The 22657-nt window shown below is 40.6% G+C and overlaps 2 protein-coding genes across 2 annotated transcripts in view; one reads left to right on the top strand and one right to left on the bottom strand.

The window, feature by feature from the left end:
• The window catches only part of itgav (integrin, alpha V), a 44327-nt gene extending 28680 nt beyond the window's left edge, over positions 1-15647 (top strand). Inside the window, exons 19-32 of the mRNA XM_008402283.3 lie at positions 256-410; positions 3010-3147; positions 3996-4063; positions 4159-4303; positions 5353-5445; positions 6556-6635; positions 7685-7765; positions 7986-8091; positions 8358-8516; positions 8872-8997; positions 9113-9226; positions 10016-10123; positions 10392-10511; positions 11374-15647. Coding sequence (XP_008400505.1) covers positions 256-410; positions 3010-3147; positions 3996-4063; positions 4159-4303; positions 5353-5445; positions 6556-6635; positions 7685-7765; positions 7986-8091; positions 8358-8516; positions 8872-8997; positions 9113-9226; positions 10016-10123; positions 10392-10511; positions 11374-11466 — 1586 coding nt within the window. The 3' untranslated portion in view covers positions 11467-15647. The remainder of the gene's footprint in view (positions 1-255; positions 411-3009; positions 3148-3995; positions 4064-4158; positions 4304-5352; positions 5446-6555; positions 6636-7684; positions 7766-7985; positions 8092-8357; positions 8517-8871; positions 8998-9112; positions 9227-10015; positions 10124-10391; positions 10512-11373) is intronic.
• A 149-nt stretch (positions 15648-15796) lies between these two features.
• LOC103460202 (alpha-aspartyl dipeptidase) lies at positions 15797-22227 on the bottom strand. The gene is made up of 8 exons (XM_008402282.3): positions 21791-22227; positions 20779-20867; positions 20550-20624; positions 20108-20187; positions 19828-20001; positions 17079-17138; positions 16926-17008; positions 15797-15911 (listed from the first exon to the last, which is right to left on the bottom strand). The coding sequence occupies exons 1-8, from the start codon at positions 21883-21885 to the stop codon at positions 15845-15847; spliced, it is 723 nt and encodes a 240-aa protein (XP_008400504.2). The 5' UTR covers positions 21886-22227; the 3' UTR covers positions 15797-15844.
• Positions 22228-22657: the final 430 nt, after the last annotated feature.

The following is a 22657-nucleotide window of genomic DNA, read 5'->3' as shown; positions in this document are numbered from 1 at the left end:
AAAAAAAAGTTAATACGCCAAAGAGCAACATATTTGCCGAGTAAGTTTTGACATGAGCGAATGTTTCCCATCCATTGGTGTGTTTCTGGCTTTGTTGAGTTTCTTTTCTTCAGCCTGACAGCTGGTAGCAACACGTAGGGGATGGGGGCTCCTCTCTACTGTCCCCAGAGTCTGTAAAAACTCTTGTCACTTGTTTTATTCCTATGGAAGGAATAGTGTGATGGAAAATGTTCCCTTTTCTACTTCCTGTCGCAGGTTTTCGTGTGGACCTCACGCTGGATCGCCTGAAGCAGAAGGAGGCGACCAAACGCGCCCTCTTCCTCCACAGCGCAACCTATCAGTACTCCAAGAACATGACGGTGAACAGCAACAGACGACTGGCCTGCGAGGAGCAGGAAGTCTATTTAAGGGTGAGGAAGTTGTAGATGAATCAGGACAACTCGGTTCCCTTTCTCGGACATGCATTCATCAAAACGTGAACAACTGCTTGGTTGTAAAATGCGGATAACTTCAGTAACATTGAACCGTCCTGCAGCTTCAAAACATGAGGTTTTAAAGAGAAAATCAACCATGATCTAAATGTTTGTTTGTTGTGTGTGAGGAGAAAAAGGACAGTAGTCTGCTTCTACACCTGCAAAAAGAGAGAAGAAGAAACAGAACCGCAAAACAACAAACATCCACATGTAGCAAAAGCTGCTGCATTGCTGCAAAGTACACAAAGTAACGGTTAGGGCTGCGCAAATATGAAAGCCTGGGCCGATGTTGCTATCCAATGTTAGTACTGCTGTTGTGGCAGAATTCATATTTACCAATATTTTATTTTATTAAATTTTTTATTTAATTACTCAATTAACTGGCAGAATAATCAATAGATTATTACTAAAACAATTGCTTACAACAGGCCTAATCCTCTTCCTTTCAGTTTCTGGTGGACCTCTGAGACAGATTCTGATTTCACGTTCAAGTTTTGTATGTAAACCTAAAAATGTGGCCCTGTGTGAATCTTTAAAGGTGGTTTTGATTGGGGATCCTTTCTTTTTAAATAATTGTGCATGTTTACATTGTTTATGCAGTGATTCAGCGCATACAATTAGGCCTGTCGCAATAATCAATAGATCAATTAATCGTGTGATAAATTAAAACAAAGTTAATAATTTCCATTTGCATAATTTGTTGTTTTTCTCTTTTCTCTCTTTCTACCAAAAACTGGATGACTAAAGTCTTCAGTTTGGTGCTCCAGATTCAAGTAGCTGTTTTTTTTAGTTTTGAAGGACAGTTTTGTTTACAGAGACTCCATAATTAATTTTATTTTATTGTTTCTGTTGTTTTTGTTTTGTCTATTTAAAATGTCATCCAGCTCCAGTGTTAAATGTTCATTAGAATTGAACATTTATTGATCTTTGAAAATGTTTTTGATATTACCATAGCACATCATGGAAATGGTTTCAGAACAACAACATTATGGCTTATCACGATAACTTCTGGAACAATTTATATAAAATGTGTCATAGTGACAGGCCTACATGAGGACTTTCAGGTCTTCCTGATGTGTGGATCCAGCTTTCTGCCGTCAGTCGGCTTCTTTCCTTCACAGCCTCTCTTTCCCTCTCTGTTCCCACAGAAGTGTATTTATTACTGCAGCTCTTCAGAGGCCTGCCTGATGCCTTATTTGCACACATAGTGAGTGAGATATTGCGCTATCATTACAGATTACATCAATGTTTAGCTATGTAAAAGGGCCTTGAATTATTACTCACACCGCTTTGGTTTTATGGGACAGACAAACACAGAGTGGAATGAAAACTATATAGTCTTTTAAAGAATAAAAACTTGAATAGTTCCCATTTGTTTCTAGCCCACTTTGCTCACTTTTTTGTTCATAAAATCCAGTGCAACCCAGTGTTTGTGGAGGCCACCTGCGTTTGATTTAACGTCAATATAAATCCAGATGTTCTGGGAAGCAAGAGAACAAGAAACACGTCAGATAAGTTCAGAGAGCAAGTCGTGAGGAGATTGATGCAGGATTATGTGTGGCAAGAAAACTGTTCAATCCGTTACTGCTAACTCAGACTGAATTACTCTGCAATGATTACAGATTATTTAAAACAAAGCTGTGTTTGTTTAAAAAGGAAGGGAATGGGGGCCCTGGTTTCTCCCAAAATGTGACCAAATCTCATCTCGTGGATGAACTTGTAGACCTCCATTCACCTCTCCAACGTGATTTGTGTTTACAGGGTATCCACAAATCCTTAAAAAGTCACAAATTCATGTATCTAAACTTAAGGCCTTAAAATGTCTTAAATTCATTTCAAAAATGTAGGTTGGTCTTAAAGGCTTTACTCACAGGTCTTAAATTCTGTTGTGGCAGGATTATTTAATCTCACATATGTACTTTTCTGTCAGGCAAAAGTTTGAGTCGCGTGCTGATATATTCACTGCTATCTAGCTGCTAATGTAACCTTAGCTAGCTTTTTTTGTGCCCATCTACTGTAAATGCTAATTTATTACTAGTTGGCTGGATAAGGTTAATTTTCGGCACTGGCTCACTTTTTTTTGTTTTGCCAACTGAGACAAGGCTGCACACATCCTGCGCAACAACAACAACAAAAGCTTAGGCTAGGCAATGTGGCGTTTAAGGCAGTAGAGAGCCTAAAACACAGAGTGGCTGCTCAGAGCCACAAACAGACCCCAAAAATGTCACAATTGCTACTTGATTGTAACAAAGCAGGATCTCCCAACCATTCCCTATACTTAAGGTTTTTTCAGTCTTAATTTTAATCCAAGGTGGGGTTAAAAAGGTCTTAAAAGTCTTGAATTTGACTTGCTGTAACCTGGTAAGTGTATTCTGCACATATTGGTCATCACTTGACCTCATCTGAAAGTGTAGAGAGAGGCTGGGAAAGGCAAGAGTTTAAAAATAAACATATAATACTGAATATTTCCATAAAATTAAACAGAAAAACAGTCAACCTGAAGCTGCACATCTGATTCCTTCTCCTTTTCATCCAGGACGACCGTGAGTTTCGGGATAAGATCACTCCCATCTCCGTGGCGATGGAGTACAGTCTGGACTACCAGCTGGCTGCAGATCAGACCGGACTGCTGCCCATCGTCAACATCTGGGCACCGACCAACGTCACCAAGCAGGTACTCCCTGCAGACGGGGAGGCGGGTCTTCTCCTATAGAAGTACTGGGTCAGGGGAGTCCAAAGTGTGGCCCGGGGGGCATTTAATTTATTAAACTGCTAAATATGGGAAGCGTTTTGAAAGAAAGTGACCCAGACCCTGTTCTTACAACTGATAGTAAACTGGTTCAGTCCATCGCATATTGGGGCCATATTAAGAAAGAAACTAAGTTGTAAAATTAAGACTTTATTCTCATAATACAACAACTTTATTGTCGTAATTTTCTTACTTTGTTCTGGTAAGTTTATGACTTTATTCAAATTCAATTCAGTTCAAAAATACTTTAATACCCTAAAGGAAATTAAATGTTTATTCTCATACAAGTTTATTTTATTCAGTATTACTCATACAAAAATCTCATAATTTTATCTTATTTTCTTAGTGTGCTCTTAATACTTTGTTGTGCTTTTAATACAGGAAACATGAAAAATAGAGGATTTTTGTAGGAAAATCCTCGTCCTACAAAAAGACAATTTTTTTTTTCTCCAAAAACCCCTAAAATTTGATTAAAATGTTTTTTCTTCTCTCTTTATTTTCTTCATTTTTAATTTGATCAACTTGCGAGACTTTTGACTTTACAATCTTGGCTCGCGTGCCACTGTTGCTACGGTAACTTAAGCAGAGAAGTTAAACCAGCACCATGTTGGCACAGAGTTAGACTCGGAACGAAGCCCACTGTGTTGGCTTGATTGTAAATAAAAAACACTTTAGAAAACATGAATCTCCCTCTAGTGGCTCCTGTTGGTCCTGAACCACTTGGGCTGGTTCCTCTGACAGTAATTGATTTTCTGTTCTCTCTTCTTCTCCAGGCTCACATTCTGCTGGATTGTGGCGAAGACAACATCTGCAAACCCGACCTCAAGCTGTCGGTGAAGAGGTTGGTGCAGCGAAGTCGATTAAACAAAAGCAGTCATAACGGCGTTGAACAGTCGTTAGAGGTCGTAACCGTCTGTGTCCTCTGATTGGCCGCAGCGACCGGGAGAAGATCTACATCGGCGACGACAACGCCCTCACCCTGATGGTCACGGCTGAGAACAGGGGCGAGGGCGCCTACGAGGCCGAGCTGCACGTCTACCCGCCTCAGCAGGCCGACTTCACCGGCGTGGTCCGCAGTCAGGTAGAGCTGGTCGCATCTCACGTTTTCCATCCAGAGTGAACGGCAAAAAGTCGCATAAAACACAAAGAACTGTCTTTGGAGTCTCGCAGTAATCCGTGTCTTTATGTGCATGGATTACGACAGAACCTGTAGAACTCATGATCTTATTTTGTGATGAACTCTTTGATTTCCTCTGCCTGAGAACAAAAATCTAAATATGCGACCTGACAGAGGAAGTCATCAGAAAACTAGACAGCTGGCTGTGAGTTGGTGTTCCCCCGTTAGTGTGTCTTTAAATGAGACGTAAATCTTCAATCTACATTTCAACCCTGTGAACTAAACAAACTGGATGCTTTCTTTTTCATTTCCAACAATGTACTGACCAGTCAGGTTCCCTATTAATTGAATTTTTGGGTTTTGAAGATCATCTTAGGATGGTTCAATGTTATCTTCTTTGATGAGTGTTGTTTTAAAGTTTCTATTTATTTGGACTTTGAATTCAGAAAAAAAAATCTTAACGGGGGGGATGTTGTGAAGGCTTACTTTGGTATAAGTTTTAACAGATGTTAATAGAAATAATAAATGTTTTAACACATCAAAATATCAGTAGCAGAAGTTTGAGATGATCGTTCAACTGTGTGTATTTTTTAAAATCTGCTCACGTCAGATCCTAGAAACTCACCTACTTTTCTCATTAAAACAACTTTTTTTCTTCTCATAGTCTTAAGACGTTTTTGTTGTTTTTAAAATTGCGTCTTTTGTGCGTTGGTGTTATGACGACGTTCTCATACTTCAGCCAAAGTGTTTGTAGCCTGGCCCTGATGCTCCCAATGCTCAGAAGAGATGATTCAAACAAACACCACTTTCTGATGATATTTTCCTGTCATTTGTAATTTTGGATTTAGAAAAGAAAACAAGCCTAAAACCCCCCCAATTCAAATCAGAAACCGGATCTGGTGTAAAAAAGACAGAACCTTTATTTATTTATTTATTATCCAAGATCTGATCCATTATCACTGTTAAAATGTGTACGATGACGTTGACGTTCCTTCCTGCCTGCTCTCCCACAGACTCTCTCCAGGCTCTCCTGTGCTTACAAGAAGGAGAACGAGACCAAAATGGTGGTGTGTGACCTGGGAAACCCCATGAAGAAAGACACTACGGTCAGTCAGAGGCAACGCAGTGACGTCCAAACACCTTTAAAAACATCCCAGAGTAAATTACTTATAGCGCCTCGGAAACTGACTCGTCATCTTGAACCTTTTCACATATTGTCCCAATACGACCGTAGATGAGATCTAATGATCGACGCACAGAGTTTATTAGAGAGCATTAATGAACAGATGAAGACCAGAGTCTGTGTTAGGTTGATGGGAACGCTGGTGTTTGTCCATGCCAAGCGGACCGCACACCGCTCCAAAAGCAGGAAGCAGGCGTTAACGCAATGCATTCTGGGTGAATGCAATCAAAACAAACGAGTCTAACGCTAGCTTTTACCAACGATGAAAGAAAAATCCTCCAACCGCTAAAACCTGACGCGATGCCATTTTGTTTACATTTCGTGAAGAAGGAAGTTGCGTTTCAGAGGTTTTCCTGTCGTTTCCTTCAGTGGTTCTTGGTGCAGCGCCCCCACAGGCGAGGAGGGGAACAGGTTTTTCACAGGGTTTGGATCAATTTATAGCTGAAAATGTTGCATTTTGGTCCCCAATCGAGGCGATTGTGTCAGACTTATCAGGTGGGGAAACACTCAAAGTGACATCTCAGGCTTTCCACAGAACTTGAAGTCCAACATCCAAACATGGAGAGTCCGAAGCAACCGTTCACTTTACACATCTGGTCCTAATGGAGGAACGTCAGGAAGAAAGCGTTTGTTGAAACAAAACCCATTTGAAGGTTAAAAACAAGCCATGTAAGGGACACAGTGAACATGTGGTCAAATCAGAGCAAATTTAGCAAAACACAGCAAAAAACTCATTTTTCAAAGTATTCACAGGGCCTGAAGAGAAGAACAACACGAAAACCAGGCACCTTCTCTGTTCAGCTTCACAATTAACCTTTTTTTAGTGCTGGTCAGTCAAAAGTAATCCAAATAAATTTCACTGAAATTTGTTGTTGTAAAGTGACAAAAAGGTGCAAGAGGTGTGAATACTTTTGGGAGCCACTCTCATTGTTTTAAGATATTTTAGGAAGTATCCTGAGACGTTTTGTATGTCTGTATCTCTCCCTGCTCTCTCATTGGCTCTCGGCTCCTGTTCTGTCGTCTCATTGGTCAGATCCTGGCGGAGCTGGGGTTCAGCGTACACCAGCTGTCGGAGGAGGACACCTCCATCAAATTCGACCTCCAGATCGTCAGGTACGCCGCCGCCCGCCGATGCACTTCTAACTGGAATGACAGCAGCTCCACCTGCTGGCCGAGCGAGGAAATAGTTTTATTTCACGGGGAACAGCGAACACGAATCTCCATGTTTGCTGCCTTACAGAAGCTTTAAGCCAACAAGGAACTCAGTAGGAAGCTGATTTTGTTGGTTAAGACTCGTCTAAATGCCAGAGAGTGCATCGCCTCCCGGCGTTAGCCTGTGTGTTTGTGTTTCTGGGGGAGAGAGCGGAGGGGGGAGGGGGGCTTGAACTATGTTAATGAGAGGTTTGAGCAGGATTTGGTTTCACTCCTCCTCGCCTCTCTGGTGCATTTCCTCAACTTTAAACGTGTGAGCGTAAAGAAACGTACTTCAGGAGCTGCAGTAGAGCTGTGTTGCTCTTTTATAATGCAACATTGATGTACTGTATTTTCCAGACTTTAGAGAAAAAAAAATGCGATATGAAGATGGAGGAAAAAGAAAACGTATGTAAGATCCTTTTATCTGGACATTATTAAATGTAAATCCCCAGATATGATTTGATGAAACTTTGCTTTTAATCTTTGGTTTATTTCTGTCAGAATGAATTAATGTTCAATGCAACAGTCAAAAAAAGTTATAAAAAGGAAAAAACAAACTTAAGTCCCAGGACCAACCAAACTGTGGAGAAAGTGTCACTTCTAGTCCAGGAAATACGGTACTTGAATGTTTCCTTTTTTTAATTACAAACATTGGTTTGTTAGCTTATTTAAAAATAGTAAAAAAAAAAAAAAAATTATATATATATATATATAATTATGCGCAAGTGGTGTTGATTTTATTTCTAAAACAGATCAGGCCTGAAATAATCATAGAAAAAATGTAACCAGCCTTTGGTTTGTTTCCACTTTTATTTTGACGGTTCATCTCTTCACCTCCAGTCGGGAGAAACATGTTGGTCAGATTAAGATGAATCCTTGAGCCGCACATCATTTATCTGCTACTATATTTATGTTTTTTCTCTCATTTTTAATCCACGGAGGTGACCGACGTTGTCGTTGTGTTTCAGCTCTAACCAGTTTCAAAACACGAGTCCTCGAGTCTCCAGCGTCACGCAGCTGGATATCCTGGCTAAAGCCTCCATCAGAGGGTAACGCACACATTTAGCTTCCTTTCCAAACCCTGATTTATTCTTCTTAAATATACAATTTGATCTTTTTTTTCTGTGCAAATGTTGGAAGTAGAGTAGGAATAAACCCAGCAGTCAGACTCCCCTGAGTTGTTCCCACTGTCTGCTCTTGCCCGTTCATTGTTCTGGGCGTCAGTATGTCGGGACGTATCCATGGAAACGGTGTGTGTTGCTCTCCCAGGTCGTCGTCTCCCTCTCAGGTGCTGCTGCCCATCGCCAACTGGAAGCCCAAAAACCCCCCGGTGCTCGGAGACGACATCGGGCCGCAGATCCTTCACGTTTACGAGGTACGAAAGTCTCAAAATACAAAACGTTTATAGTTAAATATGTTTCTGCTCATTATGTTTCCATCTAATCTTAAGTTCATGTTTATTTTCTGGGCTGAATATCAAAATAAGGGCTGACATGCAAATTCAGAAAAAATGTGACGAATGTCTCCGTGACCTCGGCTGCTTCTGCATTATTTACCTTTGAGTAAATCCCAGATGTACCTGAGGGGAAAGTTGCGTTGCGGCGGCTCTGACCTCACGTTGACGAAGTGCTGCTCTTTCAGCTGCTGAACAACGGGCCCAGTACGTTCAGCAAGGCGTCGCTGGAGGTGGAATGGCCGTATCACTTCAGGAACGGCTCTCTGCTCTACATCACCAGCTTCGAGACCGAGGGACCCATCAACTGCACCACCGACGTGGAGATCAACCCACTCAACGTCTCTGTAAGACGCTGGACGCTGTTTTCTTCTTTATCCTTTTCTACCCATGAAGAGAATTAAAGTGTCTTTCTTCTCTGGCTCACTTCTGTTGCCAACACGTACGGTTACACCTGCATTCTGTGCAAAAAAGTTTAGCACCACGATATAAATATCTTCTGTACATTTCTGTCGTGATAAAGGTCTTAAATTTCAATCATACTGGTCTGAAAAAGTCTTAAATTCAAGTTGGAGAGGAAACCCTGCATGAGTTTGGTATCCATAGAAACTACTGATTTTTGATTAATCTCACTCTGCGTTCAGTTGGGGTTTCAGATCAGGCCATTAAGTTCCCAGTAAATGTGTTTTGTTTGCCGGTCAGAACCCAGTGGCGACCCAGAAGAACACCAGCGTCGTCAGAGACCGAGAGGCAGAGGGAGGAAACACGAGACATCTGAGGAAGAGAGACCTGGAGGCCAGAGAGACGCAAAACGACCTGCAGATACTGGTACACACACACACACAGAGCATGGCCTGTTTTTATTCCTCACTATCTTTTTATTTTCTCTTTCATTCCGAGTTTCCTGAGTTTACCTTCTGTTTTTGTCTGACTGCGTGTTCAGGACTGCAACACGGCCACATGTCTGAAGCTGAGGTGTCAGGTCGGCCGTCTGGAGAGGAACAAGAACGCCATCCTGTTCATCTACTCCAGACTGGACGTCAACAACTTCCTCAGGGTGCGACAACACAGCGGCTCTTAAAACCGCTCACTAAGATTCACTTGGCGGGAGGCGGGTTTTATGCACATTTTGAAGTTTCGCGTAAGAAACGGTTGATGGGAGAAACTTCTCTTGAGGAAGTTTTTGGCTTTTCTGAAAAAAAGTTTAGGCGCTCAAGGGGAGATGGAAACAGATTTAAGGTTGGATCCACAGGTGGATCTTTGGCTTATTAGAGACACGAAACTGAGAAACGTCTGAGTCAGGGGTCAACAACTCCAGTCCTCAAGGGCTACCATCCTGCAACTTTTAGATTCACCTTTGCTCCAAAATGTCTGAATTTCCTCACCAGCATTCATTCCTCTCTGCAATAGGCTGGAAACGAGCAGTTTATTTGATCCAGGTGTGTTTGAGCAGAGACGCATCTAAAAGTTGCAGGACGGTAGCCCTTGAGGACCGGAGTTGGTGACCCCTGGTCCAAACCTTCAGTTTGGAGGGAGAACTCTCCATTTTTCTGAAATGTGTGGAGTGTGCTTTCCATCTTGTTTATTACAGGCAACATCTGTTCAGATTATACTCCAAACCAGCAGATGGAAACACGACTAATTCACGTTTTCCCTTTTTTTTCTTCTGTTTTGTGACATGTCAAAAGTTTGGTTAAAACTCAGATGGCACAGACGGCTAATGTCACCTAAATGTATGTTGTTGTTTCTTCCCACAGGCCTTTATGTAGCTTGGTTTTCAAAGCTTGACTGTTTCTTTTGGTCAATCTTTACCTCATTTGCATCATCTTGTTTCCTTTCTCCTCAGACTGAGAATCAGAATCGCTCCTACGTGGTTCGATCCACAGCCTCGTTTGAGGTCATCGAGATGCCGTATAAGAACCTGCAGACTGAGCTGCCGGCCAACTCCACCACCGTGAGTCCCACTGCAACACGCAGTCATCAGCATACAGCTTGACAGCACTACGGTTTCCATGGACAGGAGACAATGCTGTTAGCTAATCAAAATATGTTATCTATAAAGTACAAATACTTTGTAAAGCGTAAAGCGTGTTGCACACAAAATGTCCAGCTCTTTCTTTCTAACCTTAGATTCTGAAGAGAACAATCAAAACCTAGTGGAAGATCGTAAAGGTAAACTCATGGAGGAGAAGCTGAGCTTTGCTCCTTGCTCTCGTTTCCAGGTCAGCGTGTCGGTGACGTGGGTGGCCGACACGCCCCAGCCGGTACCGGGCTGGGTGGTCGCTCTGGCGGTACTTGCAGGACTGCTGCTGCTGGCTTTGCTCATCTTCATCATGTACAAGGTGAGGAACCTTCTAGATCATCTCAACAGCGATGCTAACTCTAAAACGTCTTGCCTCATCGTTGCTGGATTTCAGCAAACAGACGACAACGACGACGATATTGTTGAAAAGAGGGTTCAGATCTTATTTGGCAGACTGGGGACTTTGTGAACAAACAGGAAAATCTCATGTGGGGTTCCTCAAGGCTCCGTTCTCAGGCCACTATTGTTCAGTATCTGCATGATCCCTCAGTTTATTACAACATCTACTGCCAAACATGAGCCGGTTTCTATGGAAGTCCATTACTGACACTATAGAAGTGTTTCGGAATTTCTTTTATTATTGTTGTTATTTATGGTCCCAAAAATGATATTTTAGATTTCAGACGCAGTGAGTCTAGAACCAAAGTCTTCATGAAACCTTGTTGATGCTTCGGATTCAGAGCAGGATAGATAAATACTTTATTAATCCTTTCGGAAATTTCCTTCAGGGAAATTTTAGTTCCTGTCTCCTGGGAATGTTTAATGTTTTCCTTTATTAATTATTAGTACTACCTGTGACTGAATGAAAGCAAATACATTAAATTTAGTTTTTATTCTCAACTCTGTAACCAATTTAATCAGAACGTGTTGGACTGAGAGCCTTACTGTTACTGCATCTGTCCCCTAAGCTCAAATGTATTATCATGTCAAAGCTATTTATTTATTTTAAATCGTTATTTTAATGTTTGTTTTCTTGTAGTTTTCTTTACCTCTCCTCCATTATTTGACCTTCAAATGAAGCACTTGTGTCTGAATCGTTCCAACACTTTGCCTCGCCGTATGCGTCTTGATTTGTGAGAAAGTTTTCAAATGATCTTTTTTCTTCTTCTTTCCCTTCTCAGCTGGGTTTCTTTAACAGAGTGCGCCCCCCGCAGGTGGACTGCACTGAGAAGGAGCAGCTGCAGCCGGAGGAGAACGGGAACACTGACGCTTAGAGGCCGAGATTTTAAGACGGACAGAGAGAGAGAGAGAGAGAGAAAGTTGAGGAGAGAAGAAATCAGGGTAAACCAGCCTCAGAGAGAATCACTGTAATGACTGTTGGGGGAGGGACAGGTAACTGTATTTGTTTGGCTCTTTTTAATGTTTTTTTTTTTTTAAATCATGTTGCATTCGTGCCAAAACAGAAGCTGGAAAACACTGGTCACAGATAAAATCCCCTCAACGCTTCAAACCCGCTCGTTTTTAAAAGTTTAAGGATCATTTTGTCTCTTTGTGCAGCTTCACGTCCGCCAACACTGAAGCACTTAACGGCTTCTGTAAACCCGGACGTGTGATGCGGTGTGGCTCGCGCTCCGTGGTTCTCTGACATTTAAACCAACATGTACGAAACACTCCCAGCATGCACAGGGAGCAGCAGCCTTGTGCTGAGCTGTCCGTCAGGTTTGGCCTTTCAACAGATTTGCACATTTCTCCTCTTCTTTTCTGTTTTTTTTTTTTTGTTTGTTTTTGCTTAGTCATCACATTAAACAGGTAACGAGCTGATTGGTCGTGTCGGCCTTAAAGTCCAGAACTGCTGATACATGAAGAAAGGTGTAGCAGCTGATGAAGGGTAGCAGTAGAACCAGTATTAATATCTGTAAGTACTGGAGTCACCTGATTGAATTAGGACCAACAGCAGCAATAAAACAGCAATATGAAATGAGGACATTTTAGATTCTTGAATATTTTTGGATAAAGATGGACTATTTGCTCTGAGAGGAGACGATCAGAGTGCCGCAGTAATATATATATTGTTCTACTTTGTTTTCTCTCCTGCTTTCTGTGGGTGTTTGGTAACAGTGAGTGTGGGAGTGTCTGCAGGGTTTTCTTGTGTGTTTAAATGCATTTTGTACAAAACAGTAATGGTGATTTACAAAAATGGGTCCAGCTCTATTTAACACAATCAAGAAACTGTTTTCTTTGACCTTTGATCACTTGGTTAAACCCCGGACCTGAAGAAGACGGTTTTAGAATACATCTTGACCCCTGGAGACCAATATGTGTTACTACACTACACGCATTTTCTTTTTTCTGCCTTTATGTAGCGAAAAAATACACAATGAACAACTGCTCTGTGATTCAGCTGCCATTTGATGGTATGCAAATGAGTTTGCATTAAATACGTCTGAATGCTAACGTTATTAGCAACGATAGCTATTGTTATTTGCTAATGGAAGTAAATGCTACCGCTATTAGCATTTGGAGTGGTCCTCCTACTCCTGCAGATTATAAGAAGTATTGATTTTATTTTGACAAAAATCAAATTGATTCTCTGTGAAAACATTTTTTAACAGTCTAAATTTCTTATCGCATGAAGTCAGAGAATCAAACAAACTAACAGTAAAATTTTATCTCACTAGTTGACTTGTGCTGCTAAACAGTACAGTTTATTGATGGAATGTATTGATCCTCTTAGAGGAAAAATAGTCGATAATGCAAAAAAGAATAATCATCCAGGCTTGTTACACTCCTCTGTGGCTTTTTAGCTGTTGCTAATCGGAGTAGCCATAGCAACCGTAGCTAAGGGGCGGGGTTTAATCCGTGGTCACTTGTTACTTTCCTGCCGTTTCTTGCACTGAGGCCTCTTTTTTTTTTTGTTAATTTTCTTGTAGTTTTCCTGAGATTACAAACTGGTGACTGGCAGCTTCGCTAGAAACTTAAAAAAAAAAAAAAAGAATCAGCTGGTTGCTATTTTTATGTCTAATGACTCTGATCTTACTTGTGTTATGTGTTTATGTATTTAAAAGAAAAGGAACAAAAATTTTTTTTTTGCTATTTGCCCATATTGGGTTTGCATATTTTGATAACTTCATTTCAACAGCAGACAGTGGGCGAGAGCATGAAACGTATTCAAAACATTAAAAGTTACGTTGTTGCTTTTCCACACTGGTTGGATTTCTATTGATGATAAAACATGGACATACGTCATGTTTACCCTTACGGTCTGAATCATGGACCTATACCTGGTGTAAATAGGGTCACTCATCCTAAACATACCATAATATTTCTCTCATCGTAGTTTCTTCAGTCTTAGCCAGGCTAGCTAGCTACGTAGCACATGAGGCTACGTTTGCTAACATTAGCTTCTTGTTCAAATCCCTGTAAAACCTTTGAAACTTTGAACAGATTTAAATCAATAAGAGCACACTGAGCAGTTTGGACTACTGCACTTTTAAAATTAGAGGCGTGTCTCTTTATTAGGCTAAAATAATTAAACAGGCCTGGTAAGACTGTTGGTTAATATGTTTTTTTTTTCTTTTCTTTCCGATCAAACTCATCAGCATAAATGTTACGCAAATGTAGATTTTCTGCTTAAACTGCTCTGTTTTCAGGATGGACTAATAAAAAAATCAAGTAACTTTAGTGATTTCTAAAGACATGACTTTGAATTTATTCTAGATTTGCTCTAATCCACGCAGGGTGAAACGTAAACAACCAGCCTTTTACACATGGTGCCACTAAGATTCGCTTAAAAGTTTCTTGATACGTTGCAACTTGACTTCATTGTTTTTGATAATCAAAAAAAAATTTCGCACGAAATCTTGCCAAGTATTTGTCGTCTAGTTTATAGTGAAAATATCTTGGCACATTTGAAATAATTTTATTGACATAGAACACATTGTTCTTAGTCAATAATCTTTTGTGTTGATGAAAAAGTATTCTAATTGTACATCATTTCACTTATAACAAGACATTTTCCCCAAGTGAAATAATCCATTAATGGAAGTAGAACTTTCTCATCAATATTGAGGATTATTGACTCAAAATAAGCTCCTTTCTTTGCTACAATGTATTTCTTAGTGCACTTAAGACAAAACTACAACATTTCCACTGAACCTCAGCGGTCATGAAAAGTTGACTTTAGTTTCAAGTAAGTAAATGAAAAGAAAGTTAAAATGTTTTAGTTTCACATCTAAAGTTCAAAATGTATTGTCCAAAACAGGGAAGTTATTTTATTCATTTATATTTAGATGATGACCTTTAAGCCTTTTCCACCTTATTGATAATTTAGAGTTTGTAAAAATAATCAATATGCATTAAAAAAATGATGACGTGCTTTTTTACAAGCTTTTAATTCTGGATATTTAGCTACACTGAAGGTTCCTGGACTGAACTCAGCATGGTTTCCTAATAAAGCATTGAGATGTAAATTTCTGTGGTAAATTTTTGAAATGGATGTAATTTAGAAGATCAGTGTATTATGTAGAATAAGCCAATCTGGTATTGTTGTTTTTTTATGTTTTTATTCCAGATTTTAAGTAATTTTAAAGTCAACCCAGACACCAAAAAAAAAAAGTTAATTATGCAATAGCCTTCATCACACAGTTGAATTGTAAATCAAAATAACCACTTTGTAGTTTTATGATTTGTGACAATGAATCTATAATGGAATGAAATAGTAATATAACTTTAACACAATGATCCATAATGTTATCAAAACCTGAAGGCAGCGTGTCGGAAACTGACGGGAGCCTGTGTTAACGAGAGAAAATCAACCATAAATGAACTTTTATTCAAGTCTTGTTTTTGTTTATTATTCCACCCTGGAGAAATCACTGTTAACATTCTGACTGATGCCTGTGAGGGGATTGTGAGAGAAACCTTTACTTCCTCATGGTGACCGTCTTGATTCGATTCGAGTGGCTAAATCTGCACAAACTTGTCTTTAATGTAGCACATTTAAAACTGGTTTAAATCGGCTTGTTTTGTTCATGATAAATGAAAGATTTTGAAGATCTGTGGTTGTTTATGGGTGAGCTCACGTCTCGCTTTCACCAGCTGGAGTGAAATCTGCTCACACTCGGTCTGAACCACCTGCAGCGTCTTAATTCTCTGGTCCATAATTTGTACATTTGAATCTGAACACGGTTAAGATTTCTATTAAAAAAAAGAATTATGCTAAATGTAGAGAATCTAAAATCAGACTCTGAACTGACTCTGTAGTGATTTGACTCCAGTCCTGCAGCCGTGTGCGTTTCTTTTTTTATATTTAATACCACTCTGTTTTCCTTTCTGCTTTGAGTAAATATTGACTTTTTTTTTGATGTATGTATTCTTACACTTAGAGAGTAAATATTAACAATTTCTAAAAAGAGATGATTTCACTTTTGGGCTGAAATAAACAGATTTGTTCACATTTTGTTTGTCCTGTGTTTTGTCTCCACGTTATTTTGGACCGGCGGGAACTTCAGCAGGAGGTTTCAGATCTTAATAAAAAATCACTGAGTATTATTGTAAGTGTTGTCGATTACATTGCTAACTGTTCATATTAAGACACACTGCGTGTTTGTTTCAGATTTTTATTGTGGATGGTTTCTGTTCCTCTTTAACGTCTCACTGTGCGTCTGTCAGCAGGAAGCTGAGGTCGCTGCCGGGATCGAACTCCGCCGAGGGCTTCCCACTGAAACAGTCAGAGGACGGGTCCGGGTTACAGAGTGCAAGAGTCTCGGTCAGATGAAAATAGATTCTCACTGGACAACAAGATGAGGTCCAAAAATCAAATAGAATAAAATAAGACCTGCAGCGGCGTCACGCGGAAAAATAAGAAAACAAACGCAGTTGTATTTAAGTCGCATCAACAAAACCTTTTAAGTGTTTGCAGAGTAGTGACGGTGGTTGTTAATTAATAGTAGGGCCAGGCGTGACTGTACACCGTGTGTGAGAGAGAGCAGTTGCTGTTTGACTTTAGTATCCTACATTAGTAGTTAGCATGGTTAGCGCTGCAATCATTAGAGCGGTCTCCATTTGTTTTCCTAGAGAACAGATCCAAACTTTAACTCAGAAGTTGAACGGTCCAGAGGACAAAGCAGCAAACGTTGCTGAAGTGTGTTCAGCCTTCCTGTTACCTGCTAACATGCTGCTCTCTCTGGCAGCCTGAATGAACTGCAGGTTGTGTCCTGACATGCCGTAGAAAACTTTTTTTTTTTTGCTTGATATCTGAATACGTCCTTTGACTTCCTTGTGAACTCCTCACTGACACTAAAAATGGCTACCTGACTATTCTTCACTCAGAACTTGAAACACTGAAGAGTGTTGCCGTTGGAGCATCCTGAGACTTTGTTATGGTGTATTCACTGAGTTTCTGACCCGTCAGTCAGGACTGATTCTAAATCAACACCACTACTTTTATAAAATCTGAAATAAAACTCCAGTTAAATACTGAAGTTTAGTTTCTCATATTGCTCATGTAATGGTGGGAATGGACTAAGTTTGAACTAACCTGATTTGATTAAGACGACACATTAGTGGGGGGAAAAATGTCCAATTTCAGTTTTATAATGATTAGAAGGTGATTTAAGTTTTCGGGGCCTGTGGGAGTTGTTGACTTGTATGTAAATATTTCAGTTTTTCAGCTGCCATCGTTCACACGCTAAGCGTTTATAAATAAACAAAGACTTTTAAAGTGACAGAGTACCTGGTAAAGAGTCGGGCCTTTGTCGTTCCCAGCAGCGTGGCTTTGTCTCCCTCCACCAGCAGCAGGGAGCCTTCCCTCAGTCCCTAAAAACCCCCCGAATAAATAAAACAGAAATGAACCAGGACAGTCCAATAATAGCTGGTTTTGACTCACCAGAACACTGGGAGTGTTGGGTTCTTCATGGTACTGGGTTATCCTCTGCTCCCTGGTCTCCTGCACAACAACAATGTCACACAAGGTGATACTTCAACTGTTTTTGTACCAGGATTCATTTCATAACATGTCTGTGCATAAAAAAACAAACCATGTAAAAAGAGGAAAAACTGACCGTCTGCAAGCCAACAAACCTCAGCACACAAGATGGCCGACAAAACCAGAGTCCCGCCAATTCTTACATTTCTTTCTTAAATTAAGAGTGCAAGTGTGACTGTTGCTATGTGAACGCTCCGCCACAATAAATCATATCAACTGAGTCGGCTCATCATTTGTTTTAGTCTCAAGTAAAACTGCAAAAAGAACCTTTCAAAACTAAAATAAAGATAACGTATTGTGGCAAACTAAAATAAAAACCACAACAGATTTTAAAAGTTACAGAACTTACAGAAATGTAGATAGTTTTGGAGCCATATGGACATGCAATGATGCATAACAGCACTATTTTACTGTTATTGTAATGTGTGTATTTGGCCTCCAGGGGAGCTGTTGCACAATGTGCTGCCCTTTGATTTTATTTTGCGCATTACAAACAGAGCAAATGTTACTTTTCCTCCAGGCTCTTTCAGATAACTGAATTAAAACCATAACTGGTGAAAACAGCTGCAGTTATGTTAACGTGTCACCCGGATCCTCAGTTGGATCAAGGCCTGGACTTTGACTAGGCCATCCTAACGCAGGAAGAATGAAGGTTTTGATCTGAACCGTCTCTTGACTTTTACATAAGACTGAGAATAAAAAATGAATCTGAATTAAAAATCTAGATGAAATGTTCCTGAATATCAACTGGATGAATGGATTGGTAAATATATACAAAACTCTGAATAAATACTGTAGAAAACATGTAAAAAATATAACCAAAGCATATGGTCCCGGTTTATTTCTGTCCTTATTCATTCATTGACGACATAAATGATCACCTTTGCGTTGGCTTTAACTAAATCTGAAAATAAATTTGTCTGAAATATTCTCTATTTCTCCACAAATATTTGTAGGGAAACAAAGTATAAATGAAAGTTTGTTTAAAACTAAGACTAAACCACGACATCACTACAGTGTTCTTGCAAAGCGTCGTACGCACCGAGGTAAATTTCTTCTTGTTCAGCGATTCCAGAGGAAGCAGCAGCAGAATCGAATAGAAGAAAGAGTCACATTCAAGATGGCCGACACGGTTTTTTGCTGACGCCTTTAAATCAACGCGTCTCTGCTGTTCTGCAGTTTCCTGTGCTGGATAAATTCAAACCACTGCAGGTTTTCAGCATACAGATGAGTTTTTTTTTCTTCTTTTTCTTTCATCACAGCTGTGTTTGAACTGTGACACATTCATGTGTTTTAGATAAGCACAGGTCGATATGAAGAACCTCAAACAGGTTGGGTTTTTACTTCAAGCATGTGAAGTTGAAACGATCTCAATCTGCCTGGACTTCATACAAACAATTAGTAATAAACTACAAATAGCTTTAAAAAAAATAACAAAAAGTCAAATCCAGTTTGTTTACTGAGCTTTTCTTTGGCTGCGATAAGAAGCACTAAGCTGATAACACTGCTCAGCTAAGCACAGTATATGATTAAAGATGGACCTGATGAGATTTGCTCATCCCTTCCTAAAGTATTCATACCAGGGTTTCCTCCAGAAAAAAACCAGCTCAGCCTGGTGGTACTAAGGAGGTCCACCAGTTGCCCCACTGCGTTTTTGTGTTAAAAAATGTTAAAGAATTAACAGGAAATTTAAAAAAACAACAACAAAGAAAATACAGTGGTGCAGTAAATAAAACTAGTATCTCTGTAGGTTTTGTTGGTAGAATCAAATGCAATGCTGTTATCTTTTTTAAATTGTCTGCTAACGATTACTGATGTTTTGTTATATATAAATCTGGCTTAGCCTGTTCTTTGCTCTCGCTGTTACTACTGTATTAAAATAAATAAGCAACACTTAGCCTGGTGGGGGGGTCAAGTAAAGCCTGGTGGGCCGCCAGGCTTATAATATACTAGTGAAAGCCTGCATACCGCTTGAGTTCTTTTTTCTCCTCCAGATTATTTAATTTGCTGCAGCTCTTCTGGCATAGCTCAACTTAAAATATGCAGTCGATACGGACGTATATTCATAATCACTCCACCATTCGGATGTTTTGTCATACTCCTTAATTGATATGCATTAGCCCTTATTTTAGTAAATAAACCTGAATTTACCATCGACTACTTAGGTCAGTTGTAAAGCCAGGACTTTGCGTGGCCATCCGTGCTCAGTGTGAGCGAGCGCAGGCTGGTCGACGCAGACGGGCTGTTCTTCATTTTGTAGAGCAAGATTTTTTTATAGATAAATAGCATCTTAGAACAAAATAGATTCCCATTTATTGACGACGTTTCTCCATTTGTATTAGCTGATTAGAACCACAAACATGGACCGACTTTTCCTCAGACGTAAAGCATTCAGCCCAGATAAGAAGGTAACCAACCCCACAAAGTCACGGCCTTTGGGCCTGTCTTGTAACGCAGTTGAACCAAACCTCTGTTCTTCATTTTGTACTTGCCTACAGTGATTTTAACTTTTACTTTGGTTTATTATTGAGCACATAAAACAAAGTAAAAAGCACTCACACCTAAGTTCTTTGTACCCAACAGTTTTGTCTCTTAGAGCAGAAAGCTTGGACGCCACTCTTCAGTCTCTTTAGGTTTTTTCTCGACTCACCCCCATGTGGCGGCTGTTGGGGTCGGGGTCCAGGTAGTGCGGGTTGATGTTGAAGGGGACCAGGCCGATGGCGTTGAAGCTCGGCGGGAAAACGATGGGCATGTCATTGGTGGTGCTGATGCTGATGGTCGCCACGTTGGTTCCGGCGCTGGAGCCCATATACGGGACGCCGTCCTGGAAGGGGAGGAGGAACAGAGAACGGGAAAACATCACGAGACGTCGTGTTGCGTTCTGCAGGACAGTGTCTGCTCTGAGGGACGTGGCTGTGTGTGCGCTCCACCTCCAGGACTCGCTTCCTGATCTCCGTCACCACGTTGGTGTCGTAAAGGCTCTTCAGCAGCCGGAAAGTGTTGCCTCCTCCTGCAAGCAGATGCGTCCGTTAGCGTCTCCGCGGATGCGGGGTCAGCGAGGTTGTGGGGAAAAGGTTGTGGCAGTGAAGTGTTTGGAAACAACGCTCTTAAAAAAAGAGTTGCTCTTGCACTTAAAGAAGTAGTGGGATGTTTTATTTAATTTTTTTGCATATTCACTCCCTCTGAAGGAGCTGACCGCAGCTTCATAAAATGTTAAAAGGGCAGATTTATGTGTTTTCCCGGCATACAGCGCCATTTTATAGCACAGAGATGATAGAATTAACAAAGGTTGAAAAAGTTAAAAAAAAAAAAAAAGGGGGCAATGCTGTAGGGAGGGTAGCGTCACCGCAACTCTCCACCTTCAGTTCTCACCAATAAAGATGCCTTCTGCCTTTCGGACGGCTTCGACGGGGTCTGCAGCCTCATGGATGCCGTCGACCTCATAACCTGCCGCAGTCACAAGCAGACAAGTCAAAACAAGCCTTTTCAGAACACAGCTGGAATGCATTTACACTCAGCTTTAGTAAGGAACACACCAGACCCCTGAAGACTGTGATCACAGGAGCAACAGTTTAGAGGTAGTGGTGGCGTCCAGCCCTACCTAAGGATCTGAACTTGTTCCTGGCAGTCGTTGTGTAGGCATCTCTGTCATGGAGGGCATAGGGAACAAACAGCACTCTCTTCACATTCCTGAAGGATGAATCAACACATATAGTAGTTTATAGCTAATTGGGGGTCGTCCTTGACTTGATGACACCCTGGGCAAACCCCTCCTTCTGACGCCTCACTGGCAACTAAGCCAACACTCTGAGAAAACACAAAAACAGTTAGCATGTGGTTTGTTAGCGACTTTAATAACTAAAAAGGCATTGACGTGATGATATTTGAGAAAGACAATAAGCTGTGAATCAGATGCCAACTTCAGCGCCATCAGCCACCCGTTGGTATACGGCAGTGGTGTACGGAGGCGCCCATTCTCTGAACGTGCAAATAGCGAAGCGTTCTCGTTCTGCACACAAGTCGGGTTCTCCACGCTTCTACAGCGCCAAGGAAAATAAATGGCGCTCCAGGATTGGTTGCTTTGCAAGCGAGGGCCAAGAGTGCGTCAAGAAGAGCAGCATTTTTACTTTGGTGTGTCATCTTCCTGAACTGAATTTTCTGTTGACTGGATTAGATATGCGCTACAAAAACCTGTAGTACCACTACCGTTGCTACTTTACTTTCCAAAGAGCGAATTGGTGATCATTGATTTTACCACCAAAACATATATAACATATTCCTCTGTTTTTCAATTTACATACGAGTACTGAACTCGAGACAACTTGAATAGAGCATTAGCCACAGAAACAACTCAGTGTTTCTCAGTTTTTGTTGTTGCATTTCTCTTGACGCCCCTCTGTCCCATGCCACCCAGACCAAAGAGCCAAATCACCCATAACAAAAGCCGCCTCTAAATCTGGAGGCTCATCAGCTTGAGGACTTTTCTAAAACAATTTGCTTCCTTTTGACATTCTGCGCTCGTTTCCTGCTGCCCAGCTGACATGTCCTGTCTCTTTATAGCCTTAAGTTGAGTCTCCTCGGCTGTTTTCTCCCGGGTTTCTGTTCAGACATACTTTCCAAAGAAGCTGGAGATGTGCTGCTGACAGTGGTCCAGGTAGCCGCTGCCGTGCAGAGTGGAGTTGGACACCAGCAGCAGTCTCCTCTTCATGTCTCACCGCGGAGGGTCTCACGGAAACACCGAGCTCAGCTGGACTGCAGGAACAGTCCAACGTTTCGGGTCAGAGTCCGGAAGATTCTGCTGACTGCGGCTTTCCAGAGAATCAGAAACGCCCTGGAAGAAAACTCTGCTGTCACTTTTTGACTTCACGTCTCAACGACGTTCAGCAGCTGCTGCTTGAAGTAACTCTGAATGTTTTCCCACTGACACACATCCGGGTTAGTTTTCTCTTTTGTTTTCATGTTTCATTTATGGTTCTTTAAAACAGGTTTTAAAATAACAGTCTGTTTTTCGGTGGCTTTATTTATTTCCCACAAGTGATAATCTTTGGCGTACTTGTATCAAAATAAAAGTTTCGTCGTCCGGTCAATTACTTTCATAACAAAAGCCAGCATTTTTAGACCATCTCTATCTATATGAAAGCTTTCTTTTTCCTGTTGATGTTGTTTACAACAACAACGACAATAGTAACTATAATAATAATAATAATAATAATGAATTTTTTAAAATGAAGGTTTTAAACAAAAAAAGGAAGCAGTTTTTATTTATCTTAAAGTACTATCAAAATAAAAGCCGTACCAGTACCTAAGTTTTTTTAAACGTCTCCTTGTGTGTAAAATTGAAACATACAATTAAAACAAGCGCTCCAGTCACGCTACAAATAAACATAAATCGTAATCTGAGTAAGAAATATTGCATCATAATAACGAATATTGGACTTAAAAAGATTAAAATCTTTTGACATAAATGTTACATTTCCTAT

The sequence above is a fragment of the Poecilia reticulata genome, chromosome 2 (assembly GCF_904066995.2).
Source record: "Poecilia reticulata chromosome 2, P_reticulata-male-v2, whole genome shotgun sequence".
In the NCBI taxonomy this organism is placed as follows: Eukaryota; Metazoa; Chordata; class Actinopteri; order Cyprinodontiformes; family Poeciliidae; genus Poecilia; species Poecilia reticulata.
This window is presented reverse-complemented; position numbering and strand designations above follow the sequence as displayed.